Raw genomic sequence first — 17,776 nt, 5'->3', positions numbered from 1 at the left:
TGGAGCATCAGTTTGCAGATGAAGCTGCGCACGTAGGCGTCTCTCTCTCTCTCTTTCTCTTCTCTCTCCTTGTGCCCTGTGCCCACATCACACCTGACTGACAGCAGTTGTGGGACTTTTGACACGTTGCGTGCAGCCCGAAAAACAACAACACACAAACGCACACACCACGTCGTCTTCTCCCACTCACTTGCTTTGCCTGTTTGGCCACAACCTACGTGGTTTTATTCTCCCATCTTTTCCTGCTTCACACCTTCCACCTCGTTAGACTCCCACAACCCTTCTTTACCACCACCGTTCCCATCAGATTCTTCCTCTCCTCTCTCCTGCAGAGGCTGTTGGGTCTGCCAACGTGGTTGCTGCTGGACGAGGATCTCAGGATGTTCTTCTATCAGACGGAGCAGGACAGCCAACACCAGCCTCGAGCTCTCAGGCGTCTGCGGCCGCCTACTCGCAAAGTGTAAGCCCCTTTGTCCATGTATCTCGTTAAGCACCACTGGTAGAACTGGTTAAGAGTCCAAGAACCATTCTCTAAATGACCAGCAAAGTTACATTCCGCTCCTTAGGCCTTTTAACTCATTCACTGCCACTGACGTATTTATTCGTCTTTTCACAGTCCAGCCATTCAATCGCAGAAACTTATTTCTATTTTTTTTCTATTTTTTTTCAACCGTTAGGGCAAAAGAGGGTCTGAAAATGTCTGGCAGTGGATAAGTTGAAGGGTCTTCACTGTGCGAATGCATAGCAAAAGTTTGAAACCTTTATTAATCTAATTTGCAGCGGAACCTCGATAACCTGCAGTTTGCTTGGCTTTCCGAATATACACAGGGACACAGTGTCTCCCTGAAACACAATGAAACACTCAGGGTTCTATTTTCATAGATGAGCATACGGAAATTCTGTCATATCGTAATTTTCAGATTCTGAGCTCCGCAGACGTGTGTGTATGTCATCATATTTCATTCATAAATATGACATCAGTGGGCATCAAAACCTCTGATCCGCTTTGATTTTTGGCAAATGGAGTCACCCTTGTTCACGCCCACAAAGGCGCAAACCACCCTGTTTTGAATACATTGACTTGCATGCCTCTGTAAAATTACCAACACCCAGTCTAACCTGCCTCCACACAGACAAAGACCGCGCGTTGCGTCGGACTTGCGCCAGTAACGAAATGAGAGCCCTTAGTCTTAAACTATAACTCACTGTCAGTTGTTGTTCAGCATTCGTGAATTTGTTTGTTTGCTGATTTTGTGTCTTATCATAAGGTTCAGCGCTGAAAAGTAATAAATCATGAACGTATCGTGAGAGACATGAGTCAGGTCAACAAGTCGTTCATGTATAAGCCACAGAGGCGTTAGGAGTTAAGCTTACTTCCTTATTTGTGATGACCATCCAGCCATCGGATAGTTAGCGCATGGCGTGTTTCACCAGGAGAACGAGAATGTGGTAAGGGAAGACTCTGTCAAGAGGAAATGATGCAAAATTTGACTCTCATTACTTCCCCTTTGCATGCATGCCCTTTTTCCCCAACCCCACACGGTTGTTCTAGGGGCGATATCACTAGAAATTGTGTTTGTTCCATTTTTTTGAAATCACACTCCATATTAGACAAAATGTTCTTGAGTTAATTGCAAGTTACTTTGCATTGTTTTTTGATCTTTTAGGAAGACAGTCAAACCCAAGACGGACCTCTTCTCATCACCCAGGGCTGAGGTACATGCGCGCTTATTTAATTGTATTTATTTATCATTGTTGCTGTGGTTACCATCTCCATAGCCACCCGCAGAGTAACACATTCCAACTAAAAATCAATACATGAAAACATGTGAGGAAGTCAATACTGAGTTTGCTTGTGAAGTTGAAGAGGCATGTAACACAATTGACTCCATGATTGGATTGAATGCATCGACATCTAGTTGGTCAGCCATTTGCGGTGAAAATATTTGTACTGGCATAGCGTATAATCAAAATGTTTACGCCACACATATAGGTATTACATGAGCAATGTTGATTATTAGCTACTTAATTTCGCTACATAGAATCCTGAAATCAGTCATACCTCTTCACTTATTCCACATTTTGGTACATTTCAGCCATGTTAAAAAGTAGGTTAAATTATTTTCCCCTCAAAATTCAACACACGATAATCCATAATGTCAACGAGAAATGTTGTTTTGGAAATTGTGCAAATGTATTAAAAATGAAAAAAAAAACATTAAACGGAAATTGCACACTTTTCACGACCTTTTCAATGCTACTCTCAACTGAGCTTGAGTGCACCCTATTTCCACTGATTCCAGTGAAGATTTTTGTACAACTTAGAGCAATGTTTCCTGACTTTGACTGCGCCAAGGCACATATTTCACATCGGAAAAATATCACAGCAAACCACTGAACAAAAATGTTTCAAAAAATATACTGTATGTACAGAAACAACGATGATCTCATTTATTCACAAATTGACTTCTAGGACTGTTTCATTAAAAACGCAGCTCTTCTGTTGTATGGATGGCTACAGGTGGATGCACAGGTTAATTTGACCTTCTGCCATTCTCAGTATGAATCAGTGAAGATCTCAACCACTGCAGACTACAAGCACAATCATAAACATCTTTTTTAACAAATCAGTGTCGCTCAAAATCAAAGGAAGAAGTTTCAGGACCGCTTCAACTTACTCACCGCCATTGCCAAATTTACTTGTCTTTTCACAGTCCAGCCATTCAATCCCAGCAATTTACTTATATTTTTTTAAAACATTTTTCAAACGTTAGGGTAAAAGAGAGTCTGAAAATGTCTTGCAGTGAATGAATAGTTTGTGCAGGTGTACCTAATGTTATGATCCGTGAATTTTTCAGGGTGTATGAAAGTATGTCAGTGCACAAGCTGACTTCACGTGTTGGTATCGCTTTTGTTCTACGCGCACCTTGTGCCCTTGCAGAAACACTTAACTTCTCTGAAAACTGCTACTGCGCAGAACAGGAGCAATACACACTGTCTGCACACTCCAGCGGTCTTTTATTGGCAAACCGAGCACAGCCTCTCTAGTTTACTTGCCTCTTGCTCTCACTCGCTCCCTCACTCTCTCTCCCACACAGCAGTGAAAGACTGGTAAAATCTACCCACAATGCCGCCATCCTACTCAACATTTTATTTTAGCTCGTTCTCTCTCGGAGAAGCGAGTGCCCCCTTGGTGTGCTTCTTGGTGCTCGCGCTCGTCCTGAGTCGTGTTCTCTCAATTATTGATAACAGTCGCTAAGTGACAATTCTCGTCGGCGAGCCGGCCGTTAAGTTCCACCCTACTCTGATGTACCAATACGGCAATACCGCAACCGGTCCCTCAATTGTCGTTAATGAGTACCATTCTGAATGATAATTTGCAAATGCCAACCATAAGCATCTCTTGAAATATAACTCTGGTGTGTAGAAACCAACAAAATTTCAGGTCAAAGTCTGGGGAACAAAATATACCAAGTTTGTGATTTAAATTTGTGATAGCACTTTGTTAAGAAATTTCAGACGCTAGGTGATCTGGAAGGGCTTATAGATTCACAGTCTTAAAGGGGTGTTGCGTTTGGACTTGGTGCATGGCCCTCGTACCTCAGGTGAGGGGCATGGAAGACCATGGAGCACAAGCAAAAACCTGGACAATGGATGCAAATAATTGGCATGAAATGGTTATCGAATAACGTATCTACCACTAACGCAGTTTTTCTCTTTTTTTGGGGGGGGGGTTATTTTGTTGTCAGTGTATTGACAACAGGCCTGACATCTCCCTACTTGGGGCCAATCATTTGTGATTGGCCCCAAGTAGGGAGATTCCAGAAACCTGATGTGTCATTGCAGTATTTATTGGGGTTTACAGTTGTGTCAGGTTTCTCTCGGGGTCTTCTACCAGTCACCAGACAGCAAGAGCTTGTAAGAACCCTATGCAGGGAATTCCCGATATGATCTCATTGCTGTGTCCTAAGCACTGTCATTGTTTTATCATTGATATGGCCCAATAGTTCAGCTCAGGGTCCTGGGTTGCCTCATTGATGTTTGGAATTGAGTCCAGCTAGTGAAAGTTTAGTCGGAATCGCAGACGGACGCCCGTTTATAATTAGGAACAATCCGGCCTATAGTTGTTACTATTTTTTTCCCGCCGGAAAAAAAGACGAATGGTGGATGACAGAAGGGTACCCACGCTGCTGACGGATGACAAATAATGGACGCTCAATTTGTAGTAAAATGCCCAGCTCTGATAGTATAACATAATGCTGCCGTTCATGCCGACGGTGCATGTTCGATTGCCGGTCAGTGCCCCAAATTCCACACCTAAATCAAAACAGGTAGGTTGTACCAGGTAGTAAATACTGTGGCAAACATCATACCAGTGACTCGCTCTATTGGCCCTTGGCGGGACAAGCAGAAAGTCACAATAACAACCCAAGGTCTTGTTGAGCCTTCTCTTGGCTAGTGCAATGAATCCTCCAAGGCAGAAATCTCGCGTAACCATACATAATCTCACAAAAACGAATGAGAACAGACACTTCCGGAAATGTGCCGACGTTTGCTGAATGGTCCCAAAGAGGAGCCGAGACAGGATGCTGTCAAGAAAAGCTTTGGAAATTGCTTTCTCCTGTCTGGGGAGGGTCCCCAAAAAACAACATTTGGTTTTATTTACCACCGCTTCCTTGTTAGTCAATCCGGGCGCTTCTTTGATTAGCTATATTCCGTTCACGTCACAGTCCACAGAGTCAACTGACTAGAGAGTAGTCGGCTTTCCCCACACATGAAGACTTTTGGCCGTTAATATTGAACACATTTAATATTTAAGATTGTCAGACTGACCTGTTGTGGACTCTATTACTGGGACAAATCCACTATTAACACACTTCAGATAGAATGATAATCTTCTAAAACAATCTTGTAAAACATACGATTATCGGGCATTTGACGACCTGGCACGGGAAGGGGCAACATCAGGGCAAAAACTGCCCGATTGCATATGTGTGTATCCGTCCCCAGGTACTGAAATGCCCTCGCAGATAGGCAAGGAGAACCACGGCCACTGATTCACTTTCATTTATTAAATGGGACAAACAGGAAAAACACTCACTGTACAGGAAGCAGAAGTCAGAAAGTTGTTTTGAGTCTCAGCGGCATCACTACTTCCTCCTGCCTCATTTGTGATTGGCTTCTTTGATTGGATCATTCATTGCTGTTCATTTTCAGCAGCTCCTTGCTTCTCTCAAAACTTTAAGCTTGCTCATTCCTCACATCCCTTTCAGCGTGCCAGAAATGGTGAGGATTCTTTTCACTTGACACGGTGCAGCTGTAACCATGGAAACATGGCTGGCAGTTCCGAATTGGCCTGCAGGTAGAGTAGTTAGGCCTGACAATCCGGCGAGTCAAATCTCCCTCCAGTAGAGACCTACAGTACAGGCTTCATAAAGTATTCCTCTTGTGGCTTTTCACCTAGGGAACACCAGCTCCCTCCTCACTGCTACTAATCAAGGAGCTAAAGCTTTTTACAAGCTTGTTAGGGCGGGTGGGCGCACGTCTAATTGCGCAGGATGATTGCTCCTGTGCCGGGCTCAACCCAGGCGTCATTTCCAGTTGTTCCCTGTGCAAGCGAATGACACCTGCACAACAATACTGAACTGCTCCATTCTATTTAAACATCTTGCTAACGTTCCATGCCTAGTTTTTCCTACCACATCCTGTAATAAACTCCGAGCAGATCATAGCAATCCCATATATACCATGCTTCTTTCTAGACTCTAGTGGCTTTTGTTACTTCATCTTTTCTTTGAAAAAATAATATTTCAAAGAATAAAAATACTTACATGAAATACGTGTAATATTTTTTTTACCCGTGTATCAGAATTATCACACAGAAACAAATTGAAAATTAACAAATAAAAATAATAATAATAATAATAATATAAATAAATTGATTAATTAATAATAACAGAAAAAGCCCAAACTTTTTTTTTTTAATTATTTTTTTTACCAAGATTATTGTAGTAGTAAGTTAACAAATGAAAAAAAATGATTTTGACAAATTAAAAAAAATAATTAAACAAAATTTAAAAGAATGTAAAAATGTGTACTTTTGTGCTTGTGTGTCAGCGTTTTGACAAAAAAAAGTAGAACATTTACGGGTATTAACACAGATTTAAATAAATAAATAAATATAAGTCACGGAAAAAATGTTGGACAGACAGTACTAAGTAAAAAGAGAATTCAATGCGACTAATTGTTTAAAATAATTTGAATTAAAATACACTCAAAAATGTGTGTTTGCATTTTTGTAGTAGTAAATAAAATAATTTGATTTTATTATTTAAAAACAAATTCCTATAAAAATGTATTTTAAAAAGTCGATGTTTTTACTTGTGTAACAGCATTTTCAAACAAAAATAAAGTTAAACATTTTAAAAACAAATTTAGAAAAGTGACTGTCTAAATCATTAGATAAAAAAACAAAATTAATATGAGTTATTTCAAAATTCTACTTATATGCTTGTTTAGCAGTACGTATTTCTAAAATATGCGAAAATAAAATAGATCTAAATAAAATTTGAATAATACACGCTTTTCACTTGCTAAAGTAGCACCCGTAACGTGAAAAAATACAGAAGTGAATATGAATTATCCTCCCACAAAATACACTCTTTTCTCTGCTTGTGGAGAAGCATTTACATGCCAACTTGTGACGTTGTATGCTTCTAAACCAAGCTAGTCAAAGTATAGATAGAGAGTAGAAAAGGCAATTAAATGAGTTGGTGTTGACAGTGGTAGTTTATCGCTGTCAAAATTTGCAAATTAGCCAAAAACAACTCCAGCACCACAACAAAAGTTGTGTGCCAAGTCATAGATTCTTAAGCGAAAAAGTTCAATATACCTTTTACTTATTTTGTGTGTGAGAATGTTGGTGTCAACACGGTCGAATTAATCTGTGTCTGATCGCTAATGTTTCTTTATGTTCACGCAGGGAATAAAAGCACACGCACACACACTCATGTCTTTTTGACCCGTCCTATAGGCCATTAGGCCACATACTGTAGCACTACATTAGATGACAATTTAAAGACAGAATAAATGGTGCAGAGTGTTTTTTTACCTTTTCAAATACACAAAGAATAATCAGTTAATGTGTTGCTGTTTGGTAATATTTTTTTTTTTAGAAAATCCCACACAATTTATTACTGTAAGCTGTTGTTAAGGCAGACAATTGCATGTGTTTTCCCCGGCCACCCTTATGCAACAAAATTTCTGATATTACATCAACTTTACAACTTGTTGCTGCTGATATATGCGTCACATGTTGCCCATTTTCTCCTCAGCGAGTACAGATATACATGAAGTATTCATGAGTTCCCACCTGTTGAATAATGTACTAATTCTTTTTTTTTTTTTTTTTTTTGCCACATCACTTTTTCAGACTAACATGCTGCGTTTGTGGTTATCAGAATTTTCATCACTAATTGAGAATGAGAGAGATAAATCAAATAATAACATAAATCAAATAATAAGTGTCTGTCAAAATCAGATCCGGCCACACACACACACACACACTCAGCACACACAAAAAATAGCATTTCATAATAGTTAGATAGTTGAAATGAATAAAAGACAAAGTGGCTCACCACACATCGTCCCGTGAAGTTGATCCCGATCTTCCTCACTCGCTGCGAGCCAAGCGGACAGCAAAGGCAGCAGTGATCTGTCAGCCCTGCACCTCTGTTTAAATTTCACTATTCCTACCTCCTCCTCTTCCTCCTCCTCCTCTTCTTCTTCTTCACCTCCCTCCTACTGCTCTCGCCGCTCCGCGTTCTTTTTTTGGCCAGCCGCGCTCTGCTGCTGCTGCTGCTGCTGCTGCTGCTTCGCCACCCAGCGCGTCGTCTCACGCGCCCCAATGTGCGCCTCATCTCGTCGCGGCTCCCTCTGCGCTTGCTGTTCATCTTTTAATGTTTGGCCCGACAATGCACACTTAAAAATGCTGGCTTTTTTTTCCGAACACACTTGCTGACTAGCTGTAGATTTTGAACTAATTGAATCACTTTTACCCAAGGCTGGGTGAATTATTTTGATCCAGCAGATTGGGTTAAAGACTGGATTTGGGAGGGCTGGAGAGCTGACGCTGGTTGGCAATTTTGACATTTAATTGAAGTTGAAATAAATTGAATGTGACATTCTCAAGATATTTTGGTGGTGGCTAGGAGTCTTTGGGCACTGGGATTGAGGTTTGAAATCCTGGTCAAGGTGGATGGCCCACTGGTAGCAAACGGTGGCAAACATGGAAAATTGCTTCTTATTCTTTGAAAATGTCAGTAATAAAACACGTAGTCTCTTTAACCACAGCTATACTGCTCACCTAGAAACCCATTTCATGGTAGCTTTACCTCATCAGTATGGGTAGTTTTTACCCCCTGTTGGATCAAAATCTTAACCCAACATATGTTGGGTCAAATTCTCAACCCAATGTGCTAGGTATAATAACCCAGTATTGGCTCAGTCCCTTTTGGATCCAGCCCTGAGTTCGCAATTTCACCTAATTTGGGTTACTTTTACCCCCTGTTGGATCAAAATCTTAACCCAACATATGTTGGGTCAAATTCTCAACCCAATGTGCTAGGTATAATAACCCAGTATTGGCTCAGTCCCTTTTGGATCCAGCCCTGAGTTCGCAATTTCACCTAATTTGGGTTACTTTTGACCCAGCAGTTTTAAGGGTGTGGGAGAAGATGCTCACATGGATGATTTTCCGTCGAAACATGCCTGTTGGGTTGCTAAAAAGCTATAAAGCAGGGACATTGATGCTCCAGGATGATGTAAACTACTTTTGCTAGTGTAAATAGTAGTGAAATCCATTTATTGCAATGGAGAGAAAATGAATTGAAAATCCACAATATAGAGCGACCACATCATTCTTAAAAATATTTTTACCCTGCCAATGTGCTTTAAACAAATTGAATCTTATGTGAACGTATAACTCACTTCTGTCAAGAAATGGGACACTGCTGTATAACATCACTTTGAGGAAATGAAAAGACTCTCGCTAGAACAATTCTCCAAATAAGAGGCCAAGCGTGCTTGCTCCAAGCTGTGTATTTGTCACTCCCAGTTGAAGTTGACCGTAAAACTGTTACATAAAACAAAGTAGAATCAAACATTATGTATTTAAATGGGAAAATGTTCATCCAAATCAAGTCATATTTTGTGTTTATTTTCTAACTCATTTGGCATTTTATATATAGTATATAATATTTATATATTTGTATTCAAATGTTTTTGTATTATTTGTCTAATATTTTGTATTATTTTAAACATGTTTTCAATGTTTGATTGTTGTCATTGTATTCTTATGTTTGTTTGTTTAATATTTGTGTTATTTTGTCTAATACTGACTGATTTGACTGATATGACTGGCTGTCATTAGGATGTGAATTGAAGTGAAGCTTTGCAAAAAGGCCATAAAACACATACACACACACCCACACACACACACACCCCCACAGACCCACACACACTGATACTCTTGAACTCGACTGATCAAGCACACTAAAACACTAAAAGGTACTAGTTACAAGACCAAATTGGACTAAAACTGTTTCTTCTCTTGCGCCAGGCCATGTTCGACTTTTGTGGCAGTAGCAAGGCGGAGTTGAACCTGAAGAGAGGAGACTTGATCTTCCTGTTGCATCGAGTCAACACAGACTGGCTGGAGGTAAACTAAAATAGATTAGGAGGAGAAGAGGAGCTGGTGAGTTAAGGGGACTGATTGTTTGGGAGGTAGCGACGGTCATTCCAACCCATTAGGTCTGCTGGAAAGGAAGGTGTTCTTTTATGACAGCAAAATAAATACAAATAGGCTACAAACATCCACCAAGGATCAAACATTTGTCCACTGTACTACAGTTTAAATTAAAGCTCTTAGGCCTGATTTACTTCTGTCAAATCCCAAAAGAACTGTGTGTTGCAATTGGATGTGTTTGCACCAATTTTCACCGTGGTCTGAAATGACCCTGTCGCAAGGAAATGCTGACTTGGAGAGTTTTGTACTTGCCGGTGTGGCATGACTCCTTCTTGTGACTGGCCTGAAGTAAGCCCTCAGATCAGAGGTTCTCAAACCTTTTGCACCAAGTACCACCTCAAAAAATATGTAGCTCTCCTTTACCAAAAATATTAAAGTACAGTAGCATTGTAGGCTTGTGGTGTTGATAAAAAAATGAGGCAGCAGTTGCCACTTTAGTAACATAGTTTGAATATTAACACTGTGCTTAAATAAAGGAAAAGGAACAAACTCAACTAAATGCTTACACGTTAGATAAAATTATACCTGAATAAATGTTTAAAAATAATTAAATGTGTATAAAATAAGATATATAAGATGTGCAATGTGTCAATTAAAATTAAAAAATATTTTTTAATTTTAATTTTAAAAAATTGAAAAATAAAATTAAAAAAATGTAATAATTTACAACTTTAATACATATTTTTTAATTAAATACATATTTTTTAATTAAAATACATATTTTTTAATTAAATTAAAACAAATTGATAAACAAAATGCAAATTAAAATTGATAGAATTGAATAATTTAAGCAATTATAATTACATTTAATAAAATAAAATTTGAATTATCTCAAAATAAAAAAAAAATTTTCACAGTTCCAAAACATTAAATGTAAATTCAAAATTAAATATAACCAAACAGTAGTTAATAAATGTACTGCAAACATTTTTTTTTTTCTTTAAAATATGTTTTTAAACCATTGAAATATTATGCAGTTGGAACATTTATTAATGCAGTAGGTTGCTAGGAGATCTGGGCATTCGTCTGTGCTTTAGTCCAGGGGTCACCAACCCCGGTCCTCGAGGGCACCTGTCCTGCAGGTTTTCAATCTCTCCCTGCTGTAACACACCTGTTAAAATGATCAGGATAGTTATATCAGGCTTCTCAAGAGCTTGCCGATGAGCTGATCATTTGAATCAGGTGTGTCACAGCAGGGAGAGATTGAACCGAGTTGGTGACCCCTGCTTTAGTCCGTCTCTGTGTTCCCGTCTATATTTCAGACCTCCGCGGTCGGTCCGAGTCAGCCAAACGGTGTCGAAAATGGACTTTACACTCAGTTGCCTCACTCCTGACACATAGCCAAACAAAGAAAAAATAAAACAGTGTTGTATACCTTTTGGTCCCACAGATGCAATGTGCCCCATTTTGTTTTTATTTCACCGATCAGTTAGTAGATCAGCTTCCACATGTATTTGTGTGAGCAATCAGGTACAGTATGCACCCATTTTTGCAGCGCAAACCTTTAATAAATCGGACCCTTAGTAGCTAGTACTAAATCATGTTCAAGCCAGAAATAGATAACATACGAAGCCTTGGTGAATACTTTACGGAGGCAATGTCTTAAATGCTGCAATACTAACGTAATACTAAAATATTAAAATATAAACCGCCATTATCCCGTGTTACAAATGAATCAAAGAAATAGTGTGTAGTGTGTAGACACCAGTGCTAAAAAGATGAAGTAACAGGAGGTGGGTGCGATGGAGGGACCGCAGTGAGGGGGAGACAAAGCGAACGTGGAGGATGCACTTATCTCTGTCTTATTTTTACCTTCTGGCTTCTCTGCTCACAGATCCAATAATGCTAATGGAAACGTGCAGTAATCTTTTTATCGTCACGCAGCGCTGCTTAAGCGCCATGTAAAAATACATTTCAAAAACAGAATGCAGCGGTTGTGTGCAGACGAGCTTAACTGTTTTTAAGCAGGGTTGAATAGGAAATGGCAAAGGTAGACAAAAATTGTACTCAAGAGTGGTGTTACTTTAACTTGACTCAAGGAAAATAAAAAGTCTTCCAAATTACATTGTATTTTTTTGAGTGAACAAGCTAATAAAGTAGTGAGTAACTTAACACAAACATGAAGTCTGTAGCCATACAAATCGCCAGCGGTTATCACCAGCTCATCCTATATTTATGTTGCCTGTTGCCAAACTGGCCGAAAAGCAAAATCGGACAGATCGTCCTTTTCTCCAAGTCAGATGTGAATGAGCCACACTTAAAGAGAATGAGAAATGTGCGCTTTATTGTTTTTACATTTTTATATTAATGACGGTTAACTCAATTTTTCACTTGTCAATAAAGTTTAAATGTTACTAAAACAATGGCCATACAGTTAACAAAGGCTTTATTTGGAAACAGTATTTTTTTTTTTCCTATTTATGTTATTTCCGATGGGAAAAATGTCTCCATTTCCGTTCAATTTGGAGAGCAAGCAGTGTCTTTAAAAGTGATAATTGGTGTATTTACTTTTATTTAATTATTTACTACTACTTTATGTTTCCCATTCAGGTCACACACACGCACCCCCCCCCCCCCCCACACACACACACTGTAGTAACAAGGCTTACATGCTTATTATCATATATCGCGCGCAAGCTAATTAGTCAGACTAACATGCCTCAGAGTGCAAATCCCTCACACTTTTCTTTTATTGTTATTATTTCCCACAGGGCACAGTCAACAACCAGACGGGTATTTTTCCACAATCGTTTGTGAAGATCATCAAGCCCCTTCCGGAGAGTGAATTGGAGGGCGAAGGAGAAAGCCACACCTACAGCTGCCTGCGATGCTACCTGCTCACCCCCTCTGGAGTCCAAACCAGGTATACATTATACACAGATTTTTTATATATATATATATATATATATATATATATATATATATATATATATATATATATATATATATATATATATATATATATAAAAGCCAGTATATACACAGTATATATACATATATATATATGTGTGTGTAAATGTGTGTGTGGGTGGGGGTGCGTGTAGGTGTGTGTGGGGGTGTGTGTGTGTGTGTGCGTGTGTTAAGGCTTATGCTGTGGAAATGTACCCATTATTCTGCATACTTTAAATGGCCTAATTGTCCTCAGCATGTAATGTAATGTGTGTGTGCGTGCGTGCGTGCGCTTGCAGAGACATTTGCGTTCAAGAGGACCTCAACATCCAGCCAACACATAAGGAGCTGATGTCTCGTATGAGGTAATTGTCATTCTCCGCACTTGTCCCTTTTTTAAAGGGACATTTAAAAAATAAAGTGTGAGTTCCATTAGTGGTGTCATCATGGGGAAAATTAACAGAAATGAGATGATTGCATTTTGGGGCGGACTGTGAAGAGCAAAATGACAGATAATGGAGGATGCCTGTGATGAGGGTTCAGATGTCCTGCTAACATCCCGACAATAATCGCAGTCCATCGACATTTAAACCATGTAAACATTCATAGAGAACTATTCCAGCTGACTTTCAAAGCTTTGATGGTTGCTTGAAATTCCAAGAAGATGGGCTCTATTTTCGTAGACAGCACACATGCGTATGGCATAAAAATGGGCACATCTTCATTTTCGTGCTGGGGCAAGTCTAAGTTACCTTGTTTGGGAATTTGGCAGAGAGCGCTGCGCCATGCTGGGCGTTCGGCGGACCATGGGCATTTTCTTTTACCCGCCCCCGGCACACCTGACAATTTCGTGACTGCAAGTAGACTTAACTTTAGACCATCTCGGAGCAGGTCTAAGTTGTGGCGCAGGTGGTGTAACACAATTTTGGTGAATTTGATCGAGGTACAGGCAGGGAGATTCTGCGCTCCGATGATATATGCATTGTATTTCATTCATAAATATGACAATGATGATGAACATATCATTATATTTATTATATTTTTTAAAACAACCCCCTTGGTCCGCAGCATAGCTATCTGGTGGAAACGAACGATTGGAATGGAAGATGGTCTTAGTTCATGGTTCATTTGCCTTTGTTTTAGCTGAAACTAATCACAAGACCAAAAAACGTATGTATAATAAATCTGATCATGTTATTTTAATACAGATACATTTATTGTTAAAAAACCCATTGGAAGAGGACCTTGAAAACAATAATCGCATATTAAATCTCAATCGCAATATTGAGGAAAAAAACTCATCTCAAATAAATCATTTTTCAAAGTCTGTACATCCATCCATCCATTTTCCGAACCGCTTATCCTCACTAGATTTGAGTAAATATGTATATTACAACAGCTGTAAGAGGCTTGAAAACAACAACAGAAAAATATGTATAGAAGGCCCTTCCTTCATTCTCCATAGTGCCACACACACGCTCACCTTGAGCTTCTAAATTGGCGCCTGCCAATCACCAGCGCCCATCAAATGAGCTCCCCGGGGACCTTCCACCCGCAAGCCCCTCGGTGCCCTCATCACGGAGCAACATAGCAACATGCCCGCGCGCAATGTGCTTATTACAGCAGCGTATCTGCTCGTTAGCTGCTCGACCGCACTAACGTGATTAGCCCGAGCTGTTCCGTAATCACTTCATTTCTACTGTCCTCTATTGTGTGAGTGCCCTCGGTCGGACAATTTTGACTAATGCTGCAATGTTTTTGCGGTTTAAAATGCATAGTTTGTGCTTGTCAGATGAGGTCTATTTAGGAAATAAAGTAAGAAAGTGTAAGTGAAGACAGGTGAATACAATTAGTTCCTGAAGTACTGTAAAACCATGTGATTGTTTGTTTTATTTGCTGATACAAATGAACATACAGTATAAAGTCACGTTATTACGATTTACGATTTTAGCAGCCCCAAATCCCATCAGAAATTAGCCACGATAGTACCATCATAAGCAGAAGACTATATAAATTTAAAATATATTTCAGTTATTAGAATTGAATGTTTTCTTCACAAAAACATGTCGAATGTGTTTATATGTGTACACAACACTTGATTTTGTTTGTTTATAGCATAACACAGTCGGCAGTCATGACAACGATTTTAACACCATGCAATTTGTTACATTATATGAATTTAAAGACTAAGTGTGAAGTAAACTTGGCCAACCATCTTTTGACGGCTAAAATCTTCGGCGAGTGACGTCGTTAGGAGAGATGGAATTGGACCAGTTTGTGTTACAGTTCAACTGGCTTCCACATTAACTGGCTTCCGATTCCAGCTGTGGATATTCGGGCAATGCCATTCCAGTAATTTTGTTTTTCCTGCCCGGCAGATTCGTCAGAAGCAACATCGAAACTGTTCAACTGCATACCTGTTCAATTCTGCAATAAACAAATCATCTCGTTTACAACTCCCGACTGGTTGCAAGAAATTGTAAATATAGTAAAAAATAAAAATATTAAGGTAGAAAGCGGTATTTCAACCTGTGACACAATTGGGGGAAAAATGAAAAAAAAAAAAAAGAGGAGCCAACGCTCTACGCATGAGCTGGCATGACTTTGTTGATGATATGGAATCAACATATGGAACAAATAGGTAAGCTCACCGTGCGTAATTTACAGCATGGCACAGCATCGAATTTCAAGAAATAATGCTAGGCTAATAATCGTAGCCTACTTGGCTTAACATTCTGGTGGGCCTGATGGGACAAGCTGAAAGTCACAGCTCACGTGTTTTCTGAAGATGAGACAGCTCACGTGTTTTCTGAAGATGAGGCATGATTGGTCGTTAACTGAGCCCTGAGCAATTTTCATTTTCAGTCGACAGAAAGTGGCAAAATGGCCGCTCCTTGAGATGGGCAAAACAGGTGGATTTCATATTCCACAAACGCAATATTAATCCGAATGCCGCGTTTAAACTAGTGGGGCTGCATTGAACATTTTCTTGTCAAGAAAATTTGGGGGTTGACTTCCCCTTTAATCATAACATAGTTCCCTGAATAATAATTTTTTGTATTTTATTTTTTTGTATTGTATTATATTTTTTTCTTTTACAATACAGATTTTAAATACTGATTTATTTATGAGTTAACGAATGTAAACAAATCAAAGCTACAAAACAAAAATAATTACTTTTATCACCACCCAAATGTGGTAAACAGATAAATATATTATATTTCTGATATATTTGCAATAGTGTATCAAAAGTAAAAGGATGTTACCAAAAAAACTTCCTTTTCTCCTCATAAAAAATGTATCTCCAGGCTAAAAAAAAAGAGAACAAGGAAAGTAATGTGTTACAGAGCATCATTAATCCAATGTGAGATCAGTTCATTGTTTTCATCTCCATGGCAACCTCCACATTGAAGTATGTGTGCTCTGTGCTTGCGCTCGTGTGTGTGTGTCTTATCAGGGACGTGTTCAAGGTGGATGACATTGCACTGAACTACCGCGACTACGAAGGCGACCTCATCCGCGTGCTGGACGACGAGGACGTGCTGCTGATGATCAAGGAGAGCCGAGGTCAGGAAAAGGGGGCAGTCCAGAGGCCTGTCAATCAGTTTCCATGGGAACTGCTCATCACCATGGCCTCTGACCTCTCCGTATACCATGTAGAGGGGTGACTCATTTTTTTTTTTTTTTTTTTTTTTTTAACAATTCTTAAGTTAAAATGGTAAACCAAACTCACTCATATTTTTGACTGTTTAAATTTTGCTCAGCAGTATTTTGTAGACCGAGGTGTGCATACAGTGCAGGTAATTTAGAGTAACACTTTGACACATAGTGGTCACACCACTGGACAGCTTTTCAAAAGCTTGCATGAGTATTGACGTCACAATAGCGTATTAGTCACTACGGTGGATGCTTTTTAGTCATGAACCGCACTACAGTGAACACAGCTATCCTGCACCACAAATGCTCTGTTGCTACTGCAAAGCAGGATGTCATGTCATCTTCCAAACCGCTTATCCTATATAGGGTCGCGGGGAGTTACTGGAGCCTATCCCAGCCGTCAATGGGCGAAGGCAGACTACACCCCGAACTGGTCGCCAGCCAGTCGCAGGGCACACATAGACACTGTCACTGAGCGGGAATCGATCCCACGCTGCCCGCACACAACTCAGGCGTGTGTACCACTACACTATCAGCGGACTCAAAGCAGGATGTGACAGTCTCAAACTACGTAGCAAAACATTACACGTCAGTGATAGCTGATGCTAATCATAATTAGGGGTGTTCGATACTAGTCTTGAGTATTCACCGATACCGAGACCAAGTAACCGATACCACTAGTACTTTTGATACGTAACTTTTCACTTAAACCAACGACTGATAATTTTAAAGAAAGACCTTTCATATATGTATCTGACCAAAGGCAGAACAGTCACTGTTCAATAGATAATTTAGTTTCAAAATAAAACACAAACAACTCAGTCTGATTTAGGATTAATTTGTAATGAATTAACAAAAGTTAATAATTAATTAATAATTAAGTCGGCATACAATCCAAATTGAGTTTTCAAATAAACGAGCAGCACACGAATAATGCACTCTAAGCATTAATATAAACCTTACAAACACGTAAACTCAAAGAAATAGCTTCTTAATGGGCGTATGAGAGTATTGATATGGATGTAGTTCAGATAAACGTTCTGTTAGCCACACGTGCCATTTTCTTACTGATATTAGAACGGCCACAAGAGGGCACCATAAGTTTATGTGACTGGTATCGGCAACCTTCATGAATACTCGATTCCTTGAAAAAAGGCCGATATTGGCCTGATATGATACCTGGTATCAGTACTCGTCCATACCATTAAAATTGTTCCAAAATTCTGCACATAAACAAGTTTTGGATAAATGTTCACTGATGTGAGGTGCATGACACACTAGCATCCATTGTAATGTCTGACGCACAACTTTGACATCCATGACTCAAGAGGAAACACATTTTGAAAAGCTGTCCACTAGGGCTGAATGATTTTGAAAAATTATGTAATTGCCAATAAAATGACCAATTGTTATTCTTCCAAATGA

The 17,776-nt window shown here is 39.3% G+C and overlaps 2 protein-coding genes across 2 annotated transcripts in view; one reads left to right on the top strand and one right to left on the bottom strand.

Annotated features, from left to right (window-relative positions):
• Nucleotides 1–7,804, bottom strand: part of pvalb7 (parvalbumin 7) — an 18,090-nt gene extending 10,286 nt beyond the window's left edge. Inside the window, exon 1 of the mRNA XM_086033743.1 lies at nucleotides 7,638–7,804. Coding sequence (XP_085889869.1) covers nucleotides 7,638–7,644 — 7 coding nt within the window. The 5' untranslated portion in view covers nucleotides 7,645–7,804. The remainder of the gene's footprint in view (nucleotides 1–7,637) is intronic.
• ncf4 (neutrophil cytosolic factor 4) overlaps nucleotides 1–17,776 on the top strand; it is a 21,443-nt gene extending 3,667 nt beyond the window's left edge. The window contains exons 5-10 of the mRNA XM_086033742.1: nucleotides 333–460; nucleotides 1,668–1,716; nucleotides 9,620–9,718; nucleotides 12,517–12,668; nucleotides 12,994–13,059; nucleotides 16,152–17,776. Coding sequence (XP_085889868.1) covers nucleotides 333–460; nucleotides 1,668–1,716; nucleotides 9,620–9,718; nucleotides 12,517–12,668; nucleotides 12,994–13,059; nucleotides 16,152–16,362 — 705 coding nt within the window. The 3' untranslated portion in view covers nucleotides 16,363–17,776. The remainder of the gene's footprint in view (nucleotides 1–332; nucleotides 461–1,667; nucleotides 1,717–9,619; nucleotides 9,719–12,516; nucleotides 12,669–12,993; nucleotides 13,060–16,151) is intronic.

Source organism: Filicampus tigris, chromosome 6, assembly GCF_054856515.1.
Source record: "Filicampus tigris isolate MCC_2025a chromosome 6, RoL_Ftig_1.0, whole genome shotgun sequence".
In the NCBI taxonomy this organism is placed as follows: domain Eukaryota; kingdom Metazoa; phylum Chordata; class Actinopteri; order Syngnathiformes; family Syngnathidae; genus Filicampus; species Filicampus tigris.
Note: the sequence above shows the minus strand (reverse complement) of the source record. Positions and strands in the feature narration are given on the sequence as shown.